The 18,521-nt window shown below is 38.7% G+C and overlaps 1 protein-coding gene across 1 annotated transcript in view; it reads right to left on the bottom strand.

Annotated features, from left to right (window-relative positions):
• The window catches only part of PLCL1 (phospholipase C like 1 (inactive)), a 444,060-nt gene extending 439,584 nt beyond the window's left edge, over positions 1–4,476 (bottom strand). Inside the window, exon 1 of the mRNA XM_003341291.4 lies at positions 3,622–4,476. Within this exon, the coding sequence (XP_003341339.3) occupies positions 3,622–3,867 (246 nt within the window). The 5' untranslated portion in view covers positions 3,868–4,476. The remainder of the gene's footprint in view (positions 1–3,621) is intronic.
• Between the last annotated feature and the right edge of the window lie 14,045 nt (positions 4,477–18,521).

The raw sequence follows: 18,521 nt of genomic DNA, 5'->3' as shown, positions 1-18,521 counted from the left end.
ATATGGTATTTCAAACCACAAATCATCAATGGACAACTGATACCAACTCTTGTGTGATCCTCTTACCAATACACATACACATACACAAAGAAGAAAAGACAAAAGCTGTTTGAAGACTAACACCTCTAAAAAATAAACAAAATAAGCTCAGAAAGAGTGAACATAAAGTATGGAAACAAATAAAGAATATAGTTTACCTCAAATCTTAAAGCTGGGGAAATCCAAGATTCAACAGAGAGAAAAATATAACAAAAAAGGTGAGAGCATTGGGGAAAAACTATAACTTTGAACTCTAAAGCTTGATGGAAATATGTGTAAACATGAAGCAGTTCTGTATGATTTTTTCATATCAGAAGGAAATGACATCTAAATGAAATCTGTTTTCCCCAAAGTATAGGTCAGAGTAGTTTTTTTAAAAGATTGTTTGTTCTCTTTGCTGTAATTTCGTATGGAAAAGGAAAGAGGTTCTCTGGTTATTGAAATAGTCTCAATAATCCTACATTCATGGATCACCAATTTTCAAAGTAATAAATAATTACGTGTATAAAAACTGCTAAAAATAATATATAATCTTTGATGAGTCATAAGTTTCAATGAACATTATTATGCACATCAGTTATCCCTGAGCTCTAAATATTTAGGATGTCATTTAATAAAGTTAAAATATCAGAAATACCTTTTACTATGTATTAATTCCAATATCAAAAATACTAAAAATGCAATAATTTTTTAAATGAGGCAATTTATTCTTCCCAAAAGAGCAACTGCTATGTATTTTTCTAGAACATGCTATGATCCCCAACTTTTCTCCAAAAATCTATTTTTCATTTAACTGAAATTAAAATGGAGGAGAAAGAGGATCAGGAGAGGAAAAGAGAGAATGGAAAGGAAGGTAGGGCATTGTAAATGGCTTCAATCTTTAGAGAAAGGAGCCCTTTTGTGGCTACTGAGCCACAATCCAGCTAGCTAGTCTTAATGAATGATCAAAACCTCTTAATTGGAAATTCATCCACATACAACACATATTGAGAAATTTTCAAAACAATCTGATGATCACTGAAGTATCGTGCCTATAAAAACAAGACTGTTCCTAAATTTGACAATATAATTTAAAAGAGACTACAACTTTCATTGTCCTGTATTGCCCTTCAAACCTTAAATTTGCTTTAGTTTGTGTTAAGTATCACTGTATATTAAATCAGATCAGGTCTGATATTTTTACCTTCTTTTTTTAATCATTAAAACAAACTAAAATAATCATTGTGCCATAGTTCTATTTTGTTCCTGCATTGCCTTTGTGGGAATTAAAGCCATCACCAAAAATATACTAACTAGGCAGAGAATAAAATGTACAGCTAAAGAAAAACAAACTTGTTAACAGGAATTGGTATTTCTTTAGCAACCTATTTCTTATATGCTATTATTTTCATTTCATTTTTCCGACATCACAAAGCAATGCTTCATAGTAGATAGCAAGACAGATTCTGTGTTTGGAAACCCTCAGTTCTACCTTAGACCCATATCAGCTATGTACCTATGAGCATTTAACTTCTCATTGCCTTAGACAATTCATTAGTACTAAACTGCAAGATGTTCATTGATAAAGGGTGCTGCTTCCCTAGAAGATCATGGATCAGGAAAACTCCTTGCCCTCCAAAAAAAAAATAGTATATAGTACATTGAGCTATATATTTTTTAATTTCTTCAAGATTTATGCTTTCTTCAGCATATAACCACATTTAATATGTTTAAACATCTAAAATGTAGATACTTCCCTAACTAGTTGTAACTCCAAGTTTACTAGTTTCAAAATTATATGTTTGGTCAGTGGAAAGTACATATATTGTCTGATTAGTGGGGCTGGTTTTTTGTTTTGTTTTGTTTAAACTGTGACCTTTATCTCCTTTTATCCCAGTTCACAACCTGAACAGGACACTTCTTTCTATATAATCACTGAACCACAAAATAACCAAAACTGCTGGAAACTTATTTACATCTGGTCCATACCACACATTGTTCTTTTAATACAGCACTCTCCTTGATGGTCTTAACCTTGAATGTGTCAGAGTACAGGGGGGAAAGAGCAGAAACTGTACTTACAGCTGAGATAGACATATTATAGGAGTAATCTACCCACTCTTGTGTTGAGACTTCCAATTTAGATCTTGGAAAAATGCCAATAGTTATGTCCTGGGTACACTGCCTCCAATCTGAACATGGATCTTGAAAATGTGCATTTATTTGAGCACCAACAAGATGCAGAAGTGAAGAGTTCAAAGTCACCATATGTTATCATCACTGACACATTTTTTTTTTTGAAAGTAGTTTCATGCTGACTCAAAGCACCATGTCAGCCAAGATCGATCTTAATCAAATATAGGTCTGCTTGCTCACAGGCATTTGTTTTAAGAGGCATCTCCCAATTATGTTTCGTGCTAAGACTATTGTGGATCAGGAAAATACTATCGTGGAATGAGGCACCCACAAGGTGAAATGCCAAACCGGGTGAAATTAAAAAAGAGAAAAAGAATAGAGGAGGGGTGGAAAGGGAAGAAGAAGGTTAAAGAACCAAAGTATATTCCTAGTCACCCAGCTCCTTCCTTTTCTCCCTTCCCTAACCCTACCTCACCAAACCTAAGATTCCTACTAACCCCACGATAGATGTGAAACACATTAAATTCAATCAAGATTGGAAGTTAAAGAGACTCCACATTAGCAGAGGGGCTCCAGAATTCATTAAGATGTTCCACCACTGTATCTTTGCCACCTGAGGAATTCTCCACTGGATGTGAAACATAATTGCTTAATGAACCTTGATTCAAGAAAAAAAAGGGGGGGGGGGAGGAACTATTTGCTTCACTTTTGCTTACTCAGGTGCCTGGCCGAACTTTGCCTCAAGACTATGGACCCCAGTCCCTGCCCTCTACCTAGTTGCTTCTTGCTTCAGGGGAAAAGGCTCAACTGATCTTGGAGTACATCATCATCACAGAAGAGAAAGTTAAAGTCCAGATTTTAAATCCACTTGCTAATGAAAGCGATTCTTTCACTACTGTAAAAACTGTATACCTTACAAGCTGCTTTCAGAAATCTAACCCTCTCCCTGTCATAGAATAAAAATTGAAGTCTAAGTTCCCGTTTAAGGCAAATGTTTATATGATGAATGCGCAACAAACAGTGCTATTGTAAACAGAATTTATCACTTCTCTTCCTCCCCCAGCCCCCACGCATCCCTATGCCGATCATTAGTACGGAAACTTCCAAAAGGCGTGAAGAGAGGAACCGAGAAGGGGTTGGGGAAAGGGCAGAAATATAACCCACACAATTAATAACAGTGGAGTTGAATTTATCCTTCACCTAATTGACAGAAATCAGTCGCTTGTAGTCAACGCTAGCGCCTGTGAACATCCTGGGGAGGAAGGAAGATTTGGTAATGAAAAGGGGGGGTGGGGGTGGGAAATAACACAAAACCTCAAGATGTCTCTAGGGATCCTGCATCCTGGCCCTCAGCTCCCGCCTGCTCTTTCCCAGGGCTGTGCTGCACTCCAGATGCTCAGGAAGGGAAGCCCAGGCATCACCAGAGACAGAGAGGACAACCCGACTCTAGGGTCAACAGGGACTTACCTTGATAATGCTACTTCGCCGAGGTGTCACTTTGGCAGCTTCCAGGAGACTCGCTTCACAGTCCGCCGCTGAGGTGCCTGCGGAGGCCGGCAAGGAGAGTCCACTTCTGCGGTCCCTTCGGCGTCCTGCAGCCCCGGCCGGTAGCCCTTCCAAGGATGCAAAATCTGGGCACACCTGAGAATCCTCCTCGCCTAGGTTCACCTCGGAGGAGGAAGGACCTTCTCTGCAGGTCTCACCTTCGGCCATCGCAATACCAGCTTCGAACTTCTCTCGGGGAAAAGGGCACTTAGGGAGATTGGAATCCACCCCCTCCACCCACAATCAAACATGCACCCCAAAGTCGACCCTCCAGACTTTGTTTTCACTGCCCTGAGGCAGCCACTGCAACTTTCTTGAGAGGAGACATCACTCTGAATGAGCCGTCCATGGAACTCCTCCCCCGACCTAGCCGGATAATAGAAAGGGGGTGGGGGTGCGAGGAGACTGGGAAGAGGAGAGATGGGATAAACTTGGTTTGGAAAGATACAGACAGAATAGGGCACAGAGAGAGAGAAAGGACGAGGAAGAAGGGAGGTGTCCGACTGCCAAGAAATGCTATGCAAACGCTCCACTCGCCACCAAACAAAAGACACCAAGGCGCCGTTTCAAAGTGGCTTCCTTGCGTCGAGATGAGTATGTGCCAGAGAGCAGAAGAAGCTGCAGCGAGCAAGCTAGAGAGCGCGGCACGGGTGCACCCCGCCCACCTGCCTGCGAGCAAGCGAGGGAGCGAGGAGAGCAAGCAGGAAGTGGCTCGGCGGCAGCCTCCACCACTCCTCTCTGTTGTGACAGGGAGGGAGACTTGTTTTGACAGCCCGTGGGGATTGGCAGGCAGCTGGGCCTCTTAGGGCCACGCAATACCAAGGGGGGAGATCGGCGTGACCAATCCCCAATGGAGAGGGGTGTGACCAAGAGAAAAGAATGGAATGTGTTCTGTATTGGGAATAGGTCCAGATGGTCTCATACATAATACTGTGTGTTACGGATCTGAATGTGTGTATATATGTGTGTGCGTATGCAAGAGGTTGCTCCACACGTATATTTTGGGAAGTTTTGAAATTTGAAACGGAGTGAAAGATAAAATAGGCTCGGGGGAGGGGGGCTCCAAGGGGGAAGGGCAGAGTCCATCTGCAAAGCAAATCAGCTCCCAGGGGTGCTCGATGCAAATGCTTAAAAGCATCCATTGCCTACCAAAGTAATTTATGGGAGTGTGCTTTTAGGAGAGGGAGGAGGAGGAGAGGTATTTTAGCCCTAGAGAGAGAGAGATTAATTTCAGCTTCACACATGCTTTTTAAAAACGTAAATACCAGGCAGAGATAGATTGGTGTTACTGGGGAATTGTCGGTACCTTAATGGGGGGGGGGGGGGGAATACCTAAAACAATTTCCTGCAAGGATGTAAGGTAGATTAAAATATGATTAATGTTAAGATGGATAAATAGCAATAGGAAGATAGATAGAATGTGACTAATAAAGGGATCAAATATAAGAGTTGAAGCTAAAAAAATCTACACAAACTAAATAGTGAGAATTCTGCCCTCTGTAAAGGCTATTACAAATAATGGAATTCTTTGGCTTACCTGAAGAACTGGGTGAGGGCATTGCTCCCATTGTACCTTTGTTCAGATAAACAGCCCCTGGAGAAAAACTATTGCTTCTGCTTATATCCTAATATTAGACCAGGCCCTCTCTCCAGCTCCCAACACATACACACAATCCCCTAGGGTGATAGGATGAAAGACCCCCACAACTAGATTTTCTAGAACTGAGTTCCAAACAAGGGTATGCTAAAGCGAGTTCTGATTGTTAAATTCTCAGTGTGAGCATTTACACTAGGAAATCAGCAAATGATACAAATCAGGGTTTGTTTTTCTGTTTCATTTGTTGCCTAGATTTAAGAAAGTGGTGAAAGAATGTTAATAGTATAAATTGAACATGAAAGTCTGTGTGCAAGTACATTCTTTTAAAGAAAGCTGATTGTGTTCAACTGGAGTTCCAAGTCACCTCTACTAAGACCCTACTTATCCAATAAGCACAGTAAGGTACTGTTATAAAAAGGCTAAAAAGTCTAAAGATAAGGAAGATGATTGTGATAGATACAACAGAACAATAGAGTGACAACTAGCAATAGATGGATGGATGGTAGAGAGAGAGACAGACAGACAGAGACAGAGAGACAGAGAGACAGAGAGAGAGCAGAGAGAGAGAGAGAGAGACAGACAGACAGACAGACAGACAGACAGACAGAGACAGAGAGAGAGACAGAGAGAGAGAGAGACAGACACAGAGAGAGAGAGAGAGAGAGAGAGAGAGAGAGAGAGAGAGAGAGAGAGAGAGAGAGAGAGAGAGAAACTGACCTGCTAGGGAGATTTCTATTGACAGATAATAGATAAGAAAGCACAGCATATTGGATAGAGTACTGTGTTTCTTTGAGTCAGGAAGCCTTGAATTCAAATACTACTTCTGAGATAGCATGACTTCTATGTGTTACTTAACCACTAAGTGCTTCATGTAACTGGTCTGCTCCCTCCTATGAAGAGAGTTCCAGCATCTGGAATTCCCCATGTTCATGAAAGCTCACATGAAAATAATCTCAATCACTCATTTGCCCAAATAGAATCCATACTTTTAAAAACTACCAAAGGGCCTAGAAAACAAAACTCCAGAGAATTTACAAGAACCTTTTCTAATTCTAAATGCCAGAGTGATGGATTTGGCCTAGAGTAGTTAAAGACCTAGGGAAATCTAGAGGTATTCAAAACTGCCTTGACAATGAATACTTAGGGTAAAATTTGTTCATATAAAGATCAGAAGAGAGCTGAGATATGTAATCCCTAAGCATCCTGGAAAACAGCATGGCATAAAATCAGGGGTCATAATTTAGATAGTTTTCACACCAATATCTAAATTAAGACCCTAAATAATGTTTAATTTGAGAAATGATTTTTCTATTTTTTTTTAGATTTTAGTGACTAAAATTCTTATAGATTCTAGGAGCTCTGGTTTTCACTGCATACCCTAGTAGGTATGGCCTGGTTTTAATTGAAGTCTTTTCCAACTTCGGCAGAAGAAACAGAAAATTTAACTTTTTCTTTTCTTAAAAAATATAAATGCAGATGAATAACATGTACTATATAGCATGTAGGGCTCTCTGGTTTTAGAGACAACATCCCCCTCTAGCTAGAACTAAAAGAAATGCAAGTAGTAGATGCCTTGTGTGCTATTTGCTTGGCTATATATATAATAGGTGGATCGAGGGAGAGAAAGCCTAGGAAGAAAGTTATTTTGAGTTGAAATTTTATATCTTTATTTTAAACTCTGTCCTGGAGGAAGTAAAGTCTGTATTTTTGAAGCATATTGGTGGGGCTGAAAGAAAGAAAAATGAATGAAATGAAAAGGCCTGCAAGGAAATTCTTAAAAACTGAACAAACAGCAGATAGCCTTTTCCACTGGTCCATGAAATTGTCATCTTTCCAATCAGTAAGGTCTCTCTAGACTTCCAGTAAAAAGTTTTCTTTTCCATTTTCATGACCTTTGAATTCACTTCAGGCTCTCCTGATTAGAAAAATTATCCTCCATGTTTTCTTTAATTCTTTGCAAAGTTGTTTAATTTCTACAAAGCTTCCAACTATTCCTAACTTGAAATTAATCTTTCAATTCCTTTGGTACCTATTTTAGTCCATAATCTCCCAAGATATAAAGCCTTCATCTTGTATTGTAACCTTTTTTTGGAGTACATGAGTGTACAAATATTGCTATCAATATAAGATGGAAGAAACAAGAAGTAACCCTAAAAGAAAAATGTCAGAAACATTAAAGCTCAAAAAAATGCAGCTGATATTAAATGTTAATGACAACAAAGAGGACTGAATGATGATAATAAACAGAGAGATAAAATAGAAATGTACTTTTCCTATGTTGTTTCTATGTTTTCTATCAGTAAAAACAATCTTCTAAGAGAACAAAATTGTTAACAGAGATTCAAAACTCAAAATAAATGAGATGATGGCAAGAAAGTAGCCATCCTTTATGAGTTCAAGTCACCAGGTTGAGATGAAGTACAAAAATGACTGAGAGGAGAGGGGAGGAGAGGAGAGGAAAAGGGAAGAGAGAAGAGAGGAGAGGAGAAAGGAGAGGAGAAGAGAAGAGAGGACAGGAGGGGAGAGAAGAGGAGAGAAGAGAGGAAAGGAGAGAAGGGAAGAGAAGTGGAGGAAAGGAAAGAAGAGGAGGGAAGGAAAGAAGAGATGGGGAAGGGAGAGGAGAGGAGAGGAGAGGGGGGAGAGGAGAGGAGAGGAGAGGAGAGGAGAGGAGAGGAGAGGAGAGGAGAGGAGAGAAGAGGAGAGGAGAGGAGAGGAGAGGAGAGGAGAGGAGAGGAGAGGAGAGGAGAGGAGAGGAGAGGAGAAAGCAGGGGAAGAGAAGGGAAGGGAGGAGAGGAGAGGAGAGAAGAGAGGAGAGGAGAAGTTAGGGGAAGAGAGAGGAGAGGAGGGGAAGGGAGGGGAAGAGAGGAGAGAAGGGGAGAAAAGGGGAGAGGAGAGAAAGGGAAGGAAGAGAAGGGAAGGGGAGAGAAAATTTCAGTCTCTAGCAATAATAATAATAATAATAATAATGTTAATAGAGAAATGGATTTATGAATAGCATTATGTCATCTCACTTCCTTTTCTTTTTAACAGTGTTACTCAGCTCATGGTCCCAAAAGAATGCCATAATAACGTTTTGGTGAAGTGTATCTTCTAAGATATACTTATAAATACTATGGAGGTAAATATAGGTAAATAATATGGATTGGTAAGGCTATATAGATAAAGGACTAGTTAGTTTTATGACTGGCCCCAAAGAGAAATGATTAATGGATGAAGGTCAGCTTGAAAGGAGTTCTCTAATAGAGGTCCCTGGATATCTAACCTTTGGCCTGTCTGTTTTATATCTATGCCAATCATTTGAATGAGGGTGAAAATAGTATGACTATTGAATTTGTAGCTGCCATAAAGCTGATAGGGACAGTTACAATTCTGGGATTAAAACAAGTTTCAGTGAATTAGAATGATGGGTTGAATTTTATATAATGAAATTAGTAAGAAATAGCATAAAATTCTCTACCTAGATTTAAAAATATAAGAAAAGGAAGGAAAAGCATTGCCAAACAATAGTTTGTGTGTGGGGAAAACCCTTAGGTTGTTAGGTTTGGGAGGGAGGGGCTGTTCTGTTTTTCAGTAAACTGCAACTATCCAGAAAAGGAAGAAAATAATTCTGTATTTCACTCTGTTCAAATGGCATCTGAAACATTGTATTCCTTCCTAGGCATCACATTTTAAAGACATTAACATACTGGAACATCTCCAGGACATTGCTTCTCTGGTCCTGTGAGACTTCTAGACTATTGTGAAAAGATTGTAAACCACATTATATGAGAATTAGTTGAAGAAAATGTTTGTCTTGGAGATGACTTAGGGAATGAGATAATTGTCCTAAAGTAATTGAAAGACTATCATATACAGGAGAGATTAAATTTGTTCTACTTGGTCACAAAGGATAGAACTAAAGGAAATGGGTGGAAATGGATGAGAAGCAGATTTGGGCTTGTTCAGTCAATAACCAACAAGTATTTACTGAACTTTATACTGGGCACTGTGCTAGACTGGGGATATGAGTAAAAAAAAAAACATAAAATAATCTCTACTTGTGAAGAGCTCATATTCTCATAGAGGATGCAAATACCAATGTAACCCTCATAAATTCTGGGATCCTTATCAAAACCCACTTATAAAGAGTTGTTCTTTTCAGAGGAAAACTAGCAACCTCTACATCTCCTCTGTCCCTCCCATCTAGGAGTTTTTTATTTTGTGGATTCAACAGAGTAGACTCATTAAATATTTGTTGGTTGGACAAATGATTCTTTTTTGCCCTCTGTACCACTTTTGCCACCATGTTTCTAGGATTAGTATTGAGACTAATTTAGTCAAATATGTTTCTCCCCAAGATGAGCAGTTGAAAATAATTTAGTCAGTCAGATTTATTAGTTTCTAGAAAAGGGCATTTACAAAAGCAGTACAGTAAGAAGAGTTGGTACAAACTTCATTCCAAAAGTCTGTGATGCAATTTCCAAAAATATACACAGAGTCTAGGGGAAAAATAGGTTCAAGTTCAGAGGGCAGATGTGGCAAAGGGATAAATCACAGATCTTAGCTGCTAATTATTTTCTCCCCTTCATGGGGTACTCAAGAAATTCCCTTTAGACAGAGTATTAAGTTCTTCCCTAGTCATTTTTTAGAACTGTGAATCTATATCATCTGTCCTCAACTTCCAATATGGATACTGCTGCTAGTCAGTGAAATTCTGGGATATGATACTAGGACATTGATGGGAAGCAGTGCCATCCCCAATCCTCCAGACTCTTTGAAGCTCATAAAGTCATTCCTTGGCCATAATGGGTGGGAAAAGAGAGACCTAAGCCAAGACCAAAGGCAAATCTTTTTCCTTGATCCACAGTTTACTAGAATATCTTCAATTCTGTTCTTATCTAGTTTTGTATTTTATAGATAACCTGTAGAGTATTAAAAAGTTTCTTTAGCCTAAATACTAAAAACCGAAATACTCTTCTTGAACAGATCACTATAGTTCATATAAGAATATTTTGTACCTAAAGTCTTTGACTGTTTGGTTGGTTGAGACCATCTTACCTCATTAAGGAATCTGGACTTCTTATGACTTAAAGCAAAGAAAGGTGATTTGATTAATTTATTCAATCAATCTTAAAAACATTTTAAACACATTATCCTCAATCCTAAACACATATACAATTTGTATATAGCAAAATGTGAACTTAATAAATGCAAATATATAGAAATGTTTAATATGAGGTAGTTTGAAAGGACAGCTAGATGATGGCACAGTGGATAGAGTGCCAGGCTTAGAGTCAAAAAGACTCATCTCTCCAAGTTCAAATCTGGCCTTAGATACTTACCAGTTATGTGACCCTAGGCACATCAGTTAACTTTGTCTCAGTTTTTCCATCTGTAAAATGAGCTAGAGAAGAAAACAGCAAACTACTCCAGTATCTTTGCCCTGAAAACACCAAATGTAAATATGAAAATGAAATGTTAAACACCCCAAGGCAACTTTCAGGTAAATTTGTCTCTTTTCTGCACAAGCTCTAAAGAAGGCAGGCACTGAGGAAATTGAGGATTGTTTGATCCTAGTTCTGTGTGCCTGGGAAACTGAACCACCTGTACTTGCTGTCCAGAGACCCCCAACCAAGGACTTAGATTATATCTAAAGATTGATGTAAAGAGTTTTCTCGTAATTGTGAATCTAAGCAACCCATATGTCTTATCTGAAAGGTAGCCCCATACTAATCAACTAGTTATTGTCTCTATGTTCTCTTGATTGTTTATAGCTATTGGGCAAGATTTATGGAACATTTCAGCCCACACCACTAAGGAGTTTTTGAGTATGATTGACTAAGGAGTCAGTCACACAGTCAGATCTAGGCTTAGGGAAAATCATATTAGAAATTATATGGAAGATGGACTAACATGGGGAGATATTTGAAGAAGGGAGACCAATTAGAATCTGTTACAAAAATCTAGGGGAAAGGTGATAAAGGCCTGAATTAAGGAGAAGAAAAAGGGTCAGATGCAAGATGGGTTGTAAAGGTAAAAACATCAACCCTGGGTAATTGATTGGAAATATGGAATTATGGAAATATGGAAAAATGAGAGACAGTGAGGAGTTAAAGATGATGATAATATTATGAACCTGGGAGGCCAGGAGCATGATGGTCCCTTTGACAGAAATAGGTAAGATTGGAAGAAAGGGAAGATTTAGGAGAAATTTAGTGAGTTGTTTTGGACATGTTGAATTTGAGTTGTTTCTGAGACATACAGTTTAAAACATTCCTTAAGCAACTGGTAATGCAGAATTGAAGCTTAAGAAAGCAATTTGGAACTATACCCCAAAAACTATTAAATTGCACATGACCTTTGACCCAGTCATATCCCTTTGAGGTCTATACCCCAAAGAAATCAAAGAGAAAAAGAACCTGTGTGTACAACAATACTTAAAATAGCTCTTGTCATAGTGACAAAGAATTGGAAACTAAGGAAGTGCCCATCAATCAGGGAATGGCTAATCAAGTTGTGGTCTGTAAAGGTGATAGAATACCATTGTAATATAAGAAATGATGGAGATGGTTTCAGAATAACCTAGGAATATTTGCATGAACTAATACAAACTAAAGTGAGCAGAACCAGAACATTTATGCCATAATAATAAAATATGAAAAAATTAGGAACTCGGTTTGACACAATGACCAAAATAATTACAAATTATTCAAGATGAAACATACTATCCATCCCCAGATAGACTTAGAGTACATTTTGAAGCATACTTCTTTCCTTCTTTCTTTCTTCTTTCTGTCTTTCCTTCCTTTCTCTTTCAGACATGGCTACAATGGAAATTTTTCTTGATCATCCTTTCTATGTAACAGAATTTTTGTTTTTATTGCCCTCTCAAGAAGGGGGGAGTGGGCAAGGGAAGAAAAGAATTTGGACCTGAAAATAAAATAAAACTGAATTAAAAAAATGAAAAATAACTGAAGCTCAAGAAAGAGATTTAGGTCTGGAAGTCATCTGCACAAAGATGATAAACAAAATGGAGCTGATAAGGTCATTGAGACAGAAGAAGAAAAAAGAGAAGGCCTAGAATAGAACCTTTGGAAACACATATACTTAGGAGAAATATTGTGGATGATAGGTCAGGAAAAATGGCTGAGGAGTCTGTAGCCTGGAGCAAGCAGTCTGGAGAGAGAGAGAGAAGAGTACCAAGAAAACCCAAAGAGTATCTAGGAGAATAGATTGATCTACAAGATAAAGTGCAGCAGACAGATTGAATAAGATGAGAACTGAAAAAGAATCATCAGATATGGGGATTAAGAGATCATCAGAGGGCAGCTAGATAGCATAGTGGATAGTCAGGCCTAGAGTTGGAAAGATCTAGGTTCAAATCTGGCCTCAGACACTTCCTATGTCACCCTAGGCAAGTCACTTAACCCTATGTGCCTAACTCTTGTCAGTCTTCTGTCTCAGAATTGATACTAAGATAGAAGGTAAAGGGTTTGTTGTTTGTTTTTTTAAACACTAGCAATTTTGGAGAGAACAATTTCAGTTGGGTGATAAAATCCAAAACCAGATGACAAAGGATTAAGGAGTTATTGAGAAGAAAGGAAGTGGAAACAGTGCCTATAGACAATGTTTTCAAGCCATTTGGCTGACAAAGGCAAGAAAAATATGGGATAATAGTTTGAAGAAGTAGTAGAGTCTATCAAAGGTTTTCTGAGCACAGGAAGGCAGGAGAGAAAGAATCAATATAGAGACAAATTTGAAGATTTTAGATAGAGAAGGAATGATTGCTTGTGTAATTTGCTGAAAAGTCAAGTTCACAATAATTAGCCTCAATATTTTTTTGTTAAGAGTGGGAGAAAGCAAGAAGAAGCAAAAAGAGGTCAAAGAATTATGAGGTTTTGCTTCAAACTCTTTGGATTCTGTCATCCTCTGTTGGTTCTGTTCTTTGGTCTTTATCCCAGTAGAAGCTTTCCATCCTTACCTTCTTTTTTCTGTTGTTTACTCATTTTCTCTTTTTTTCCCCCCTATGGATTGTAAACTAGCTCCTCTGCTGGTTTATTAGATTAGTCTGAGCTGCTCTGCCCTGAAGCTGTCTTCACTGTAACCAACAGTGGAGGCTGAAGGTACCCAGTCAGATGGCCCCTGTTCCTCCATTCCCACTGTTATCAGAGCCCTGGACCTCAAGTGATAGGTCTGAGGTGCTCCTTCAGGGTTGAAGCCCCTCCCCCAGGGATCCCAAAGTCTAATGTCTAATCCATAGATGTTAGCACAGTAGGTGGGGGATGAGGTTTGGCCAGTACAGTCTTGCTTCTGATCTCCCCCTTATCCCATAGAAATCTATTCTCTCTGCCTACCTTTCAAGTTGGATTCAGGAGAGTCCCATGACTCCATCTTATCGTTAGGTTTGGATTCCTGTCTTTTTTTAAAAACCTTACCTTCTGCCTTAGAATCACTACTCTGTATTGGTTCCAAGGCAGAAGAGTAGTAAGGGCTAGGCAATGGGTGTTAAGTGACTTGCCCAGAGTCACACAGCTAGGAATTGTCTGAGGTCAAATTTGAACCCAGGACCTTCCGTCTCTAGGCCTGGCTCTCAATCTACTGAGCCACCCAGCTGCCCTCAATTCCTGTCTTTCTGAAACACTTTTTAAAGATTTTGTATTGTGTGGAGAGAGAAATTAGTATGCTATTCCCAAATAAATAGCAATATTAATATCTCCAAAATGTATATGCCTAGGACCCCAGAAAGAGCTAGTAAAGCTGGTCTCTCTGAGAGACCATCCCTTGCTGGAAGAATTGCTCCACCCCATTCAGAATACAATGGCCTCTTAATTACCTTTTAGCCTAAATGAGACAGAAACAACTTATGTCTTTACTATCAGAAGCAACCAATGTCTTTACCATACAAAGTATTTTTGGTGTGTGGGGAATGTGTCTTTTGAGTTTGTACTTTAAAAATGTTCAAAACTGTTGTCTAGTGATATAGGAATATGTTTTATGAACTTGAGGCTAGGCTAATAGCCTCTTCCCTGTTCTATAACCCCCTTCCTAAGATTCCTACAACTCACCCTTGGCTGTTTTCATTTGCATTCTTAGACCCCTCACCTCTTACTAATACAGCCTGTGCAATTTGCATTCAAAGAGGTGCTTGCCCAAGAGAACAGGTGGGCTAACTCATAAAACTGTTCTGGGTTTGTATATAGATTAGAACATGACTTGATCCTTGACCATTTGCTAAAAAGGTTAATTTGGAGGTAACCACCTTCAGGCAGGCTGGAATATAACCAAGGTGAATGTCAGGATGATGTCATTTAGCTTGAGGGTTTTATTTTCCTATAAATAAGGGGTGTTTCTGTAAACTGGAGTCTTTTGTTGGGGAGCTTTTTGACTTTTTGTTTTCGGAGTTTTTTATTTGGGGGCCGCACTTTTTCTTTCATAAAGCATTTCATTTGAAATGGCTCCCCAGTTTCTTGAATACTGGCTGAATAGGGTAAACCTTGAAATAGTCGATTTCCACTTCATACAGCATAGAAGAATAGTCAGAGCATTCTGGCTTTTGTTGCTCCTAAGCCACCATCTTGACTCTGCTTCCCCATTTGTCAAAGAGTTATGAGATGAGGTTAATGGGAGAAGAGGAAGCTCACATCTAATGCCCTAAATATTCTCAGTAAAGTAGGATTGATATAAGGAAAAAACTTCCAACCCCCAGAATATGTATTCCAACAATTACAATTGCTTCAGGATGTAGTAAGTGTAAGGCCATTATTGGTAGCCTTAAAAGCAGAGGTTGATGGTCACTTGTTAGGGCTGTTGTACAGTACAATCTTGTCCAAATTATGTCTAACTCTGAAATGTTGATTCTGTAACTATATTTAATCTATCTTTCTATTTCTTCCAATATACACTATCTTTTATGTATATGGCACTCAAGAGGCAGTTAAATGGCTTAGTACATAGAGAGCCAAGCTTAGAGATGAGAGGTCCTGGGTTCAAATCTGACCTCAAACACTTTCTAGCTTTGTGATCATAACCCACCCCAGTTGTCTAACCAATCCCACTCCTTTGCCTTGGAACCAATACTAAGACAAAAGATAAGGGGTTATTTTCCAAAGGCATTCAATAACAATTTTCTAAACTGAATTGAAAGTGAAATGTATTTGTAAATATCAGGGGAGAGCCCAGACAACCAAATTAGGCATATATTTTGCTCTCCAGAGCAATAAAAATGGATTCTATAGGAGTAAGTGCCCTAGGGCTCCCTGCCTAAAAGGATCAGTCACCAAACCTTAGAAGTACCCAGAAAGAATCCATGATCTAATTTTACCATACCCTCAAAGTAATAGATACAGTGTAGAGGCAGTTTCATCCCCTCCCCCTCCTGTATTGCCAACCTGGTTCATCCCATGCATGCTGGGGCTGTGTCCATGAACATGAATAAAAAGGTGTGGGTGGGACCCCACCAGGCTCTACTTCCCTGAAGATGGCAGAAGAGGTAGACAGAGAAGAGTGTGTGATGATTTACAGGTGGTCAGATTTAGAATAGGAAAGAGGCTTTAAATCTAAGCCTATCTGCTTTCTCCATTTCAAATTATTTTTTATAAACTTCACAGAAAATAAGAACTTGGAAATATTAATTTAAGTCTAACAATACCTGAGCTAATTCTTATATTCTGAGGAAACATTATGCCAGAATTGAAGAGTAATAACTATGATCACACAGCTCTCACTTCAAAATCAGTATCACCTCAATGTTTTAAGTTTGAGTCTTATTGACTTTGAGATACATTTCAGATGTAGAAGATAATCAACATGTTTGTCTTCCTGGATTAGGAGGATATAAACCTACTATCATTCATATGTGAGTAGCAAAAAAGCCATGACACCTAGGAGCATTTCTCCTTATAAGTTGGACTTGAATAAGAAATCTTTTTAAAGCAAGTACAGTGTATTCAAATCTCAGAGTCTTGATGTTGTTGTTTTTCATTTATTTGGGAATTGTTTCCAGGTAAACATGGAGGCCATCTAGACTCAAGACTCATCCTCTCCTCAACACCCACCAATATAGACTATCTCAAAAGACCAAAAAAAAAATTCATAATAACAAAGAGACCCTATAGTAGGGCGCAGCATTGAAAGTACATGAGATTGGGGCATTTCCACACTATAAGGAGATGAAAAGGCTCCCACCAAAATCATGAGCTGATCTACCCTCCTCCACCTCACCTACAGAGCCAGAGTCAGAGCCAGCATGCACCAGAATCAGTGAGCAAAGGGCACCTGTAGAGTGAGTAAGGGGCACCTCTAGGTCCTTGGGAGCTGACTAAGACCACCAAAGACCTACCCCTGAGACCAGCAACACCTGAAATCCCAGCAGACTGAAGAGCACAGACTGTGGGCATTCACAGGAAAATAGCACAGAGAAGGGCAGAAAACAGCAGAAGCTGTGGAGATTTAAGAGCTTGCCTCAGGCAAAATCCTTGCTCCTTAGCTGGATACACAGAGAGCCTGCCCATCTCACTCAGATTTCTGACTAAAAAAGGAAGGAAAAACCTCCACAGTCAAGGCAAATTGGGCCCAGAAGCAACAACTCCCTCCAAGAAAAACAGGAAGAAGGGGTTGACCCTGAAAAATTTTTACAGAGGAAAAACCCAGGCTACAAAGGAAATACAGGAGGAAATTCAAATAAACCTAAAACCTTCCAAAAAATTGTCCACAAGCTCTTGAAATTTTTAAATTGGGGCTTATCAAAAATATGGAAGCCTTCTGGCAAGAAAAGTGGGAAAACATTCAATGAGAAAATAAGTTTAAAGGACAAGAACTCCCAATTAGAGAAATAGCTGGAAGCTATGAAAATCAGAATAAAGCAAAAACAAAAATCAAAAGATTATAGTGGAAAATCAGTCCTTAAAGACCAGAATTAGGCAACTGGAAGAAATTGATCTTGCCAAACAGCAAGAATTAATAAAGCAAAGTCAAAAGACTGACAAAATAGAAGAAAACATAAAATATTTCACTGACCAGATGACAGATCAAGAAAACAGATTACGACAAGACAATTTGAGAATCATTGGTCTACCTAAAAATCCAGATATAAGCAGAAATCTTGACATCATACTACAAGAAATAATCCAAGAAAACTTCCCTGATGTTCTTGAACAAGGGGGCAAAATAGACATTAAAAGAGTACATAGAACACCCACTACACTAAATCCTCAAAAGACAACTATAAGCAATGTAATTGCCAAATTCAAGAGCTTTCAAGCTAAGGAGAAAAGTCTACAAGAAACCAAAAAGAGACAATTCAAATACCAAGGAGCACCAATCAGGATCACACAAGACCTGGCAGCTTCCACACTAAAGGACCGCAAGGCCTAGAACATGATATTTAGAAAGGCAAGAGAATTGGGTCTTCAACCAAGGATCACCTATCCATCAAAACTGACTATGGGGGAAGCTGGGTAGCTCAGTGTATTAAGAGCCAGGCCTAGAGATGGGAGGTCCTAGGTTCAAATCTGACCTCAGATACTTCCCAGCTTTGTGACCCTGGGCAAGTCACTTGACCCCCATTGCCTAACTCTTACCACTCTTCTGCCTTGGAGCCAATACACAGTATTGACTCCAAGATGGAAGGTAAGAGTTTTACAAAAACTGACTATATACTTGAAGGGAAAAGTATGGGCATTCAACAAAATAAAAAATTTCCAAGTATGTATAAAGAAAAGACCAGAACTAAGTGGAAAGTTTGATATCTAAACAGAAAGATCAAGAGAAACATGAAAAGGTAAATAAGAAAGAGAGGGAAAAGGGAAAAATATTTTTTATTCAAACTCTCTTCTTTAAGGGCTACAATTAGATTAAATTTTATATATGTTAATATATGGGGAAAGTGTTATTTTTAACTCTCAAAATTATATTCACTATTAAAGTAATTAGAAGAATCATTCACAGGAAGAGATTGGGATAATGAAGAATCATTCACAGGAAGAGATTGGGATAATAAGTGCTATACGATGATATACAAAAAAAGAAAAACGGAGGAGGGAATCGAAAATGGCACCAAGAGATACTTGAAGAAATAAAATAAATAACATAATCTTTATCACACAAAGATACACATGAGAAAGTGAGGGGAAGAATACTCTTATAAGAAGGAGAGGAAGAGAGTGCTAATAGGTAATACTTAAACCTTACTTTCAGTGAAAATAAATTCTGAGAGGGAAGAGCATCTAGATCCATTGGGATCTTGAAT

This window comes from Monodelphis domestica, chromosome 4 (assembly GCF_027887165.1).
Source record: "Monodelphis domestica isolate mMonDom1 chromosome 4, mMonDom1.pri, whole genome shotgun sequence".
Taxonomy (NCBI): Eukaryota; Metazoa; Chordata; class Mammalia; order Didelphimorphia; family Didelphidae; genus Monodelphis; species Monodelphis domestica.
Note: the sequence above shows the minus strand (reverse complement) of the source record. Positions and strands in the feature narration are given on the sequence as shown.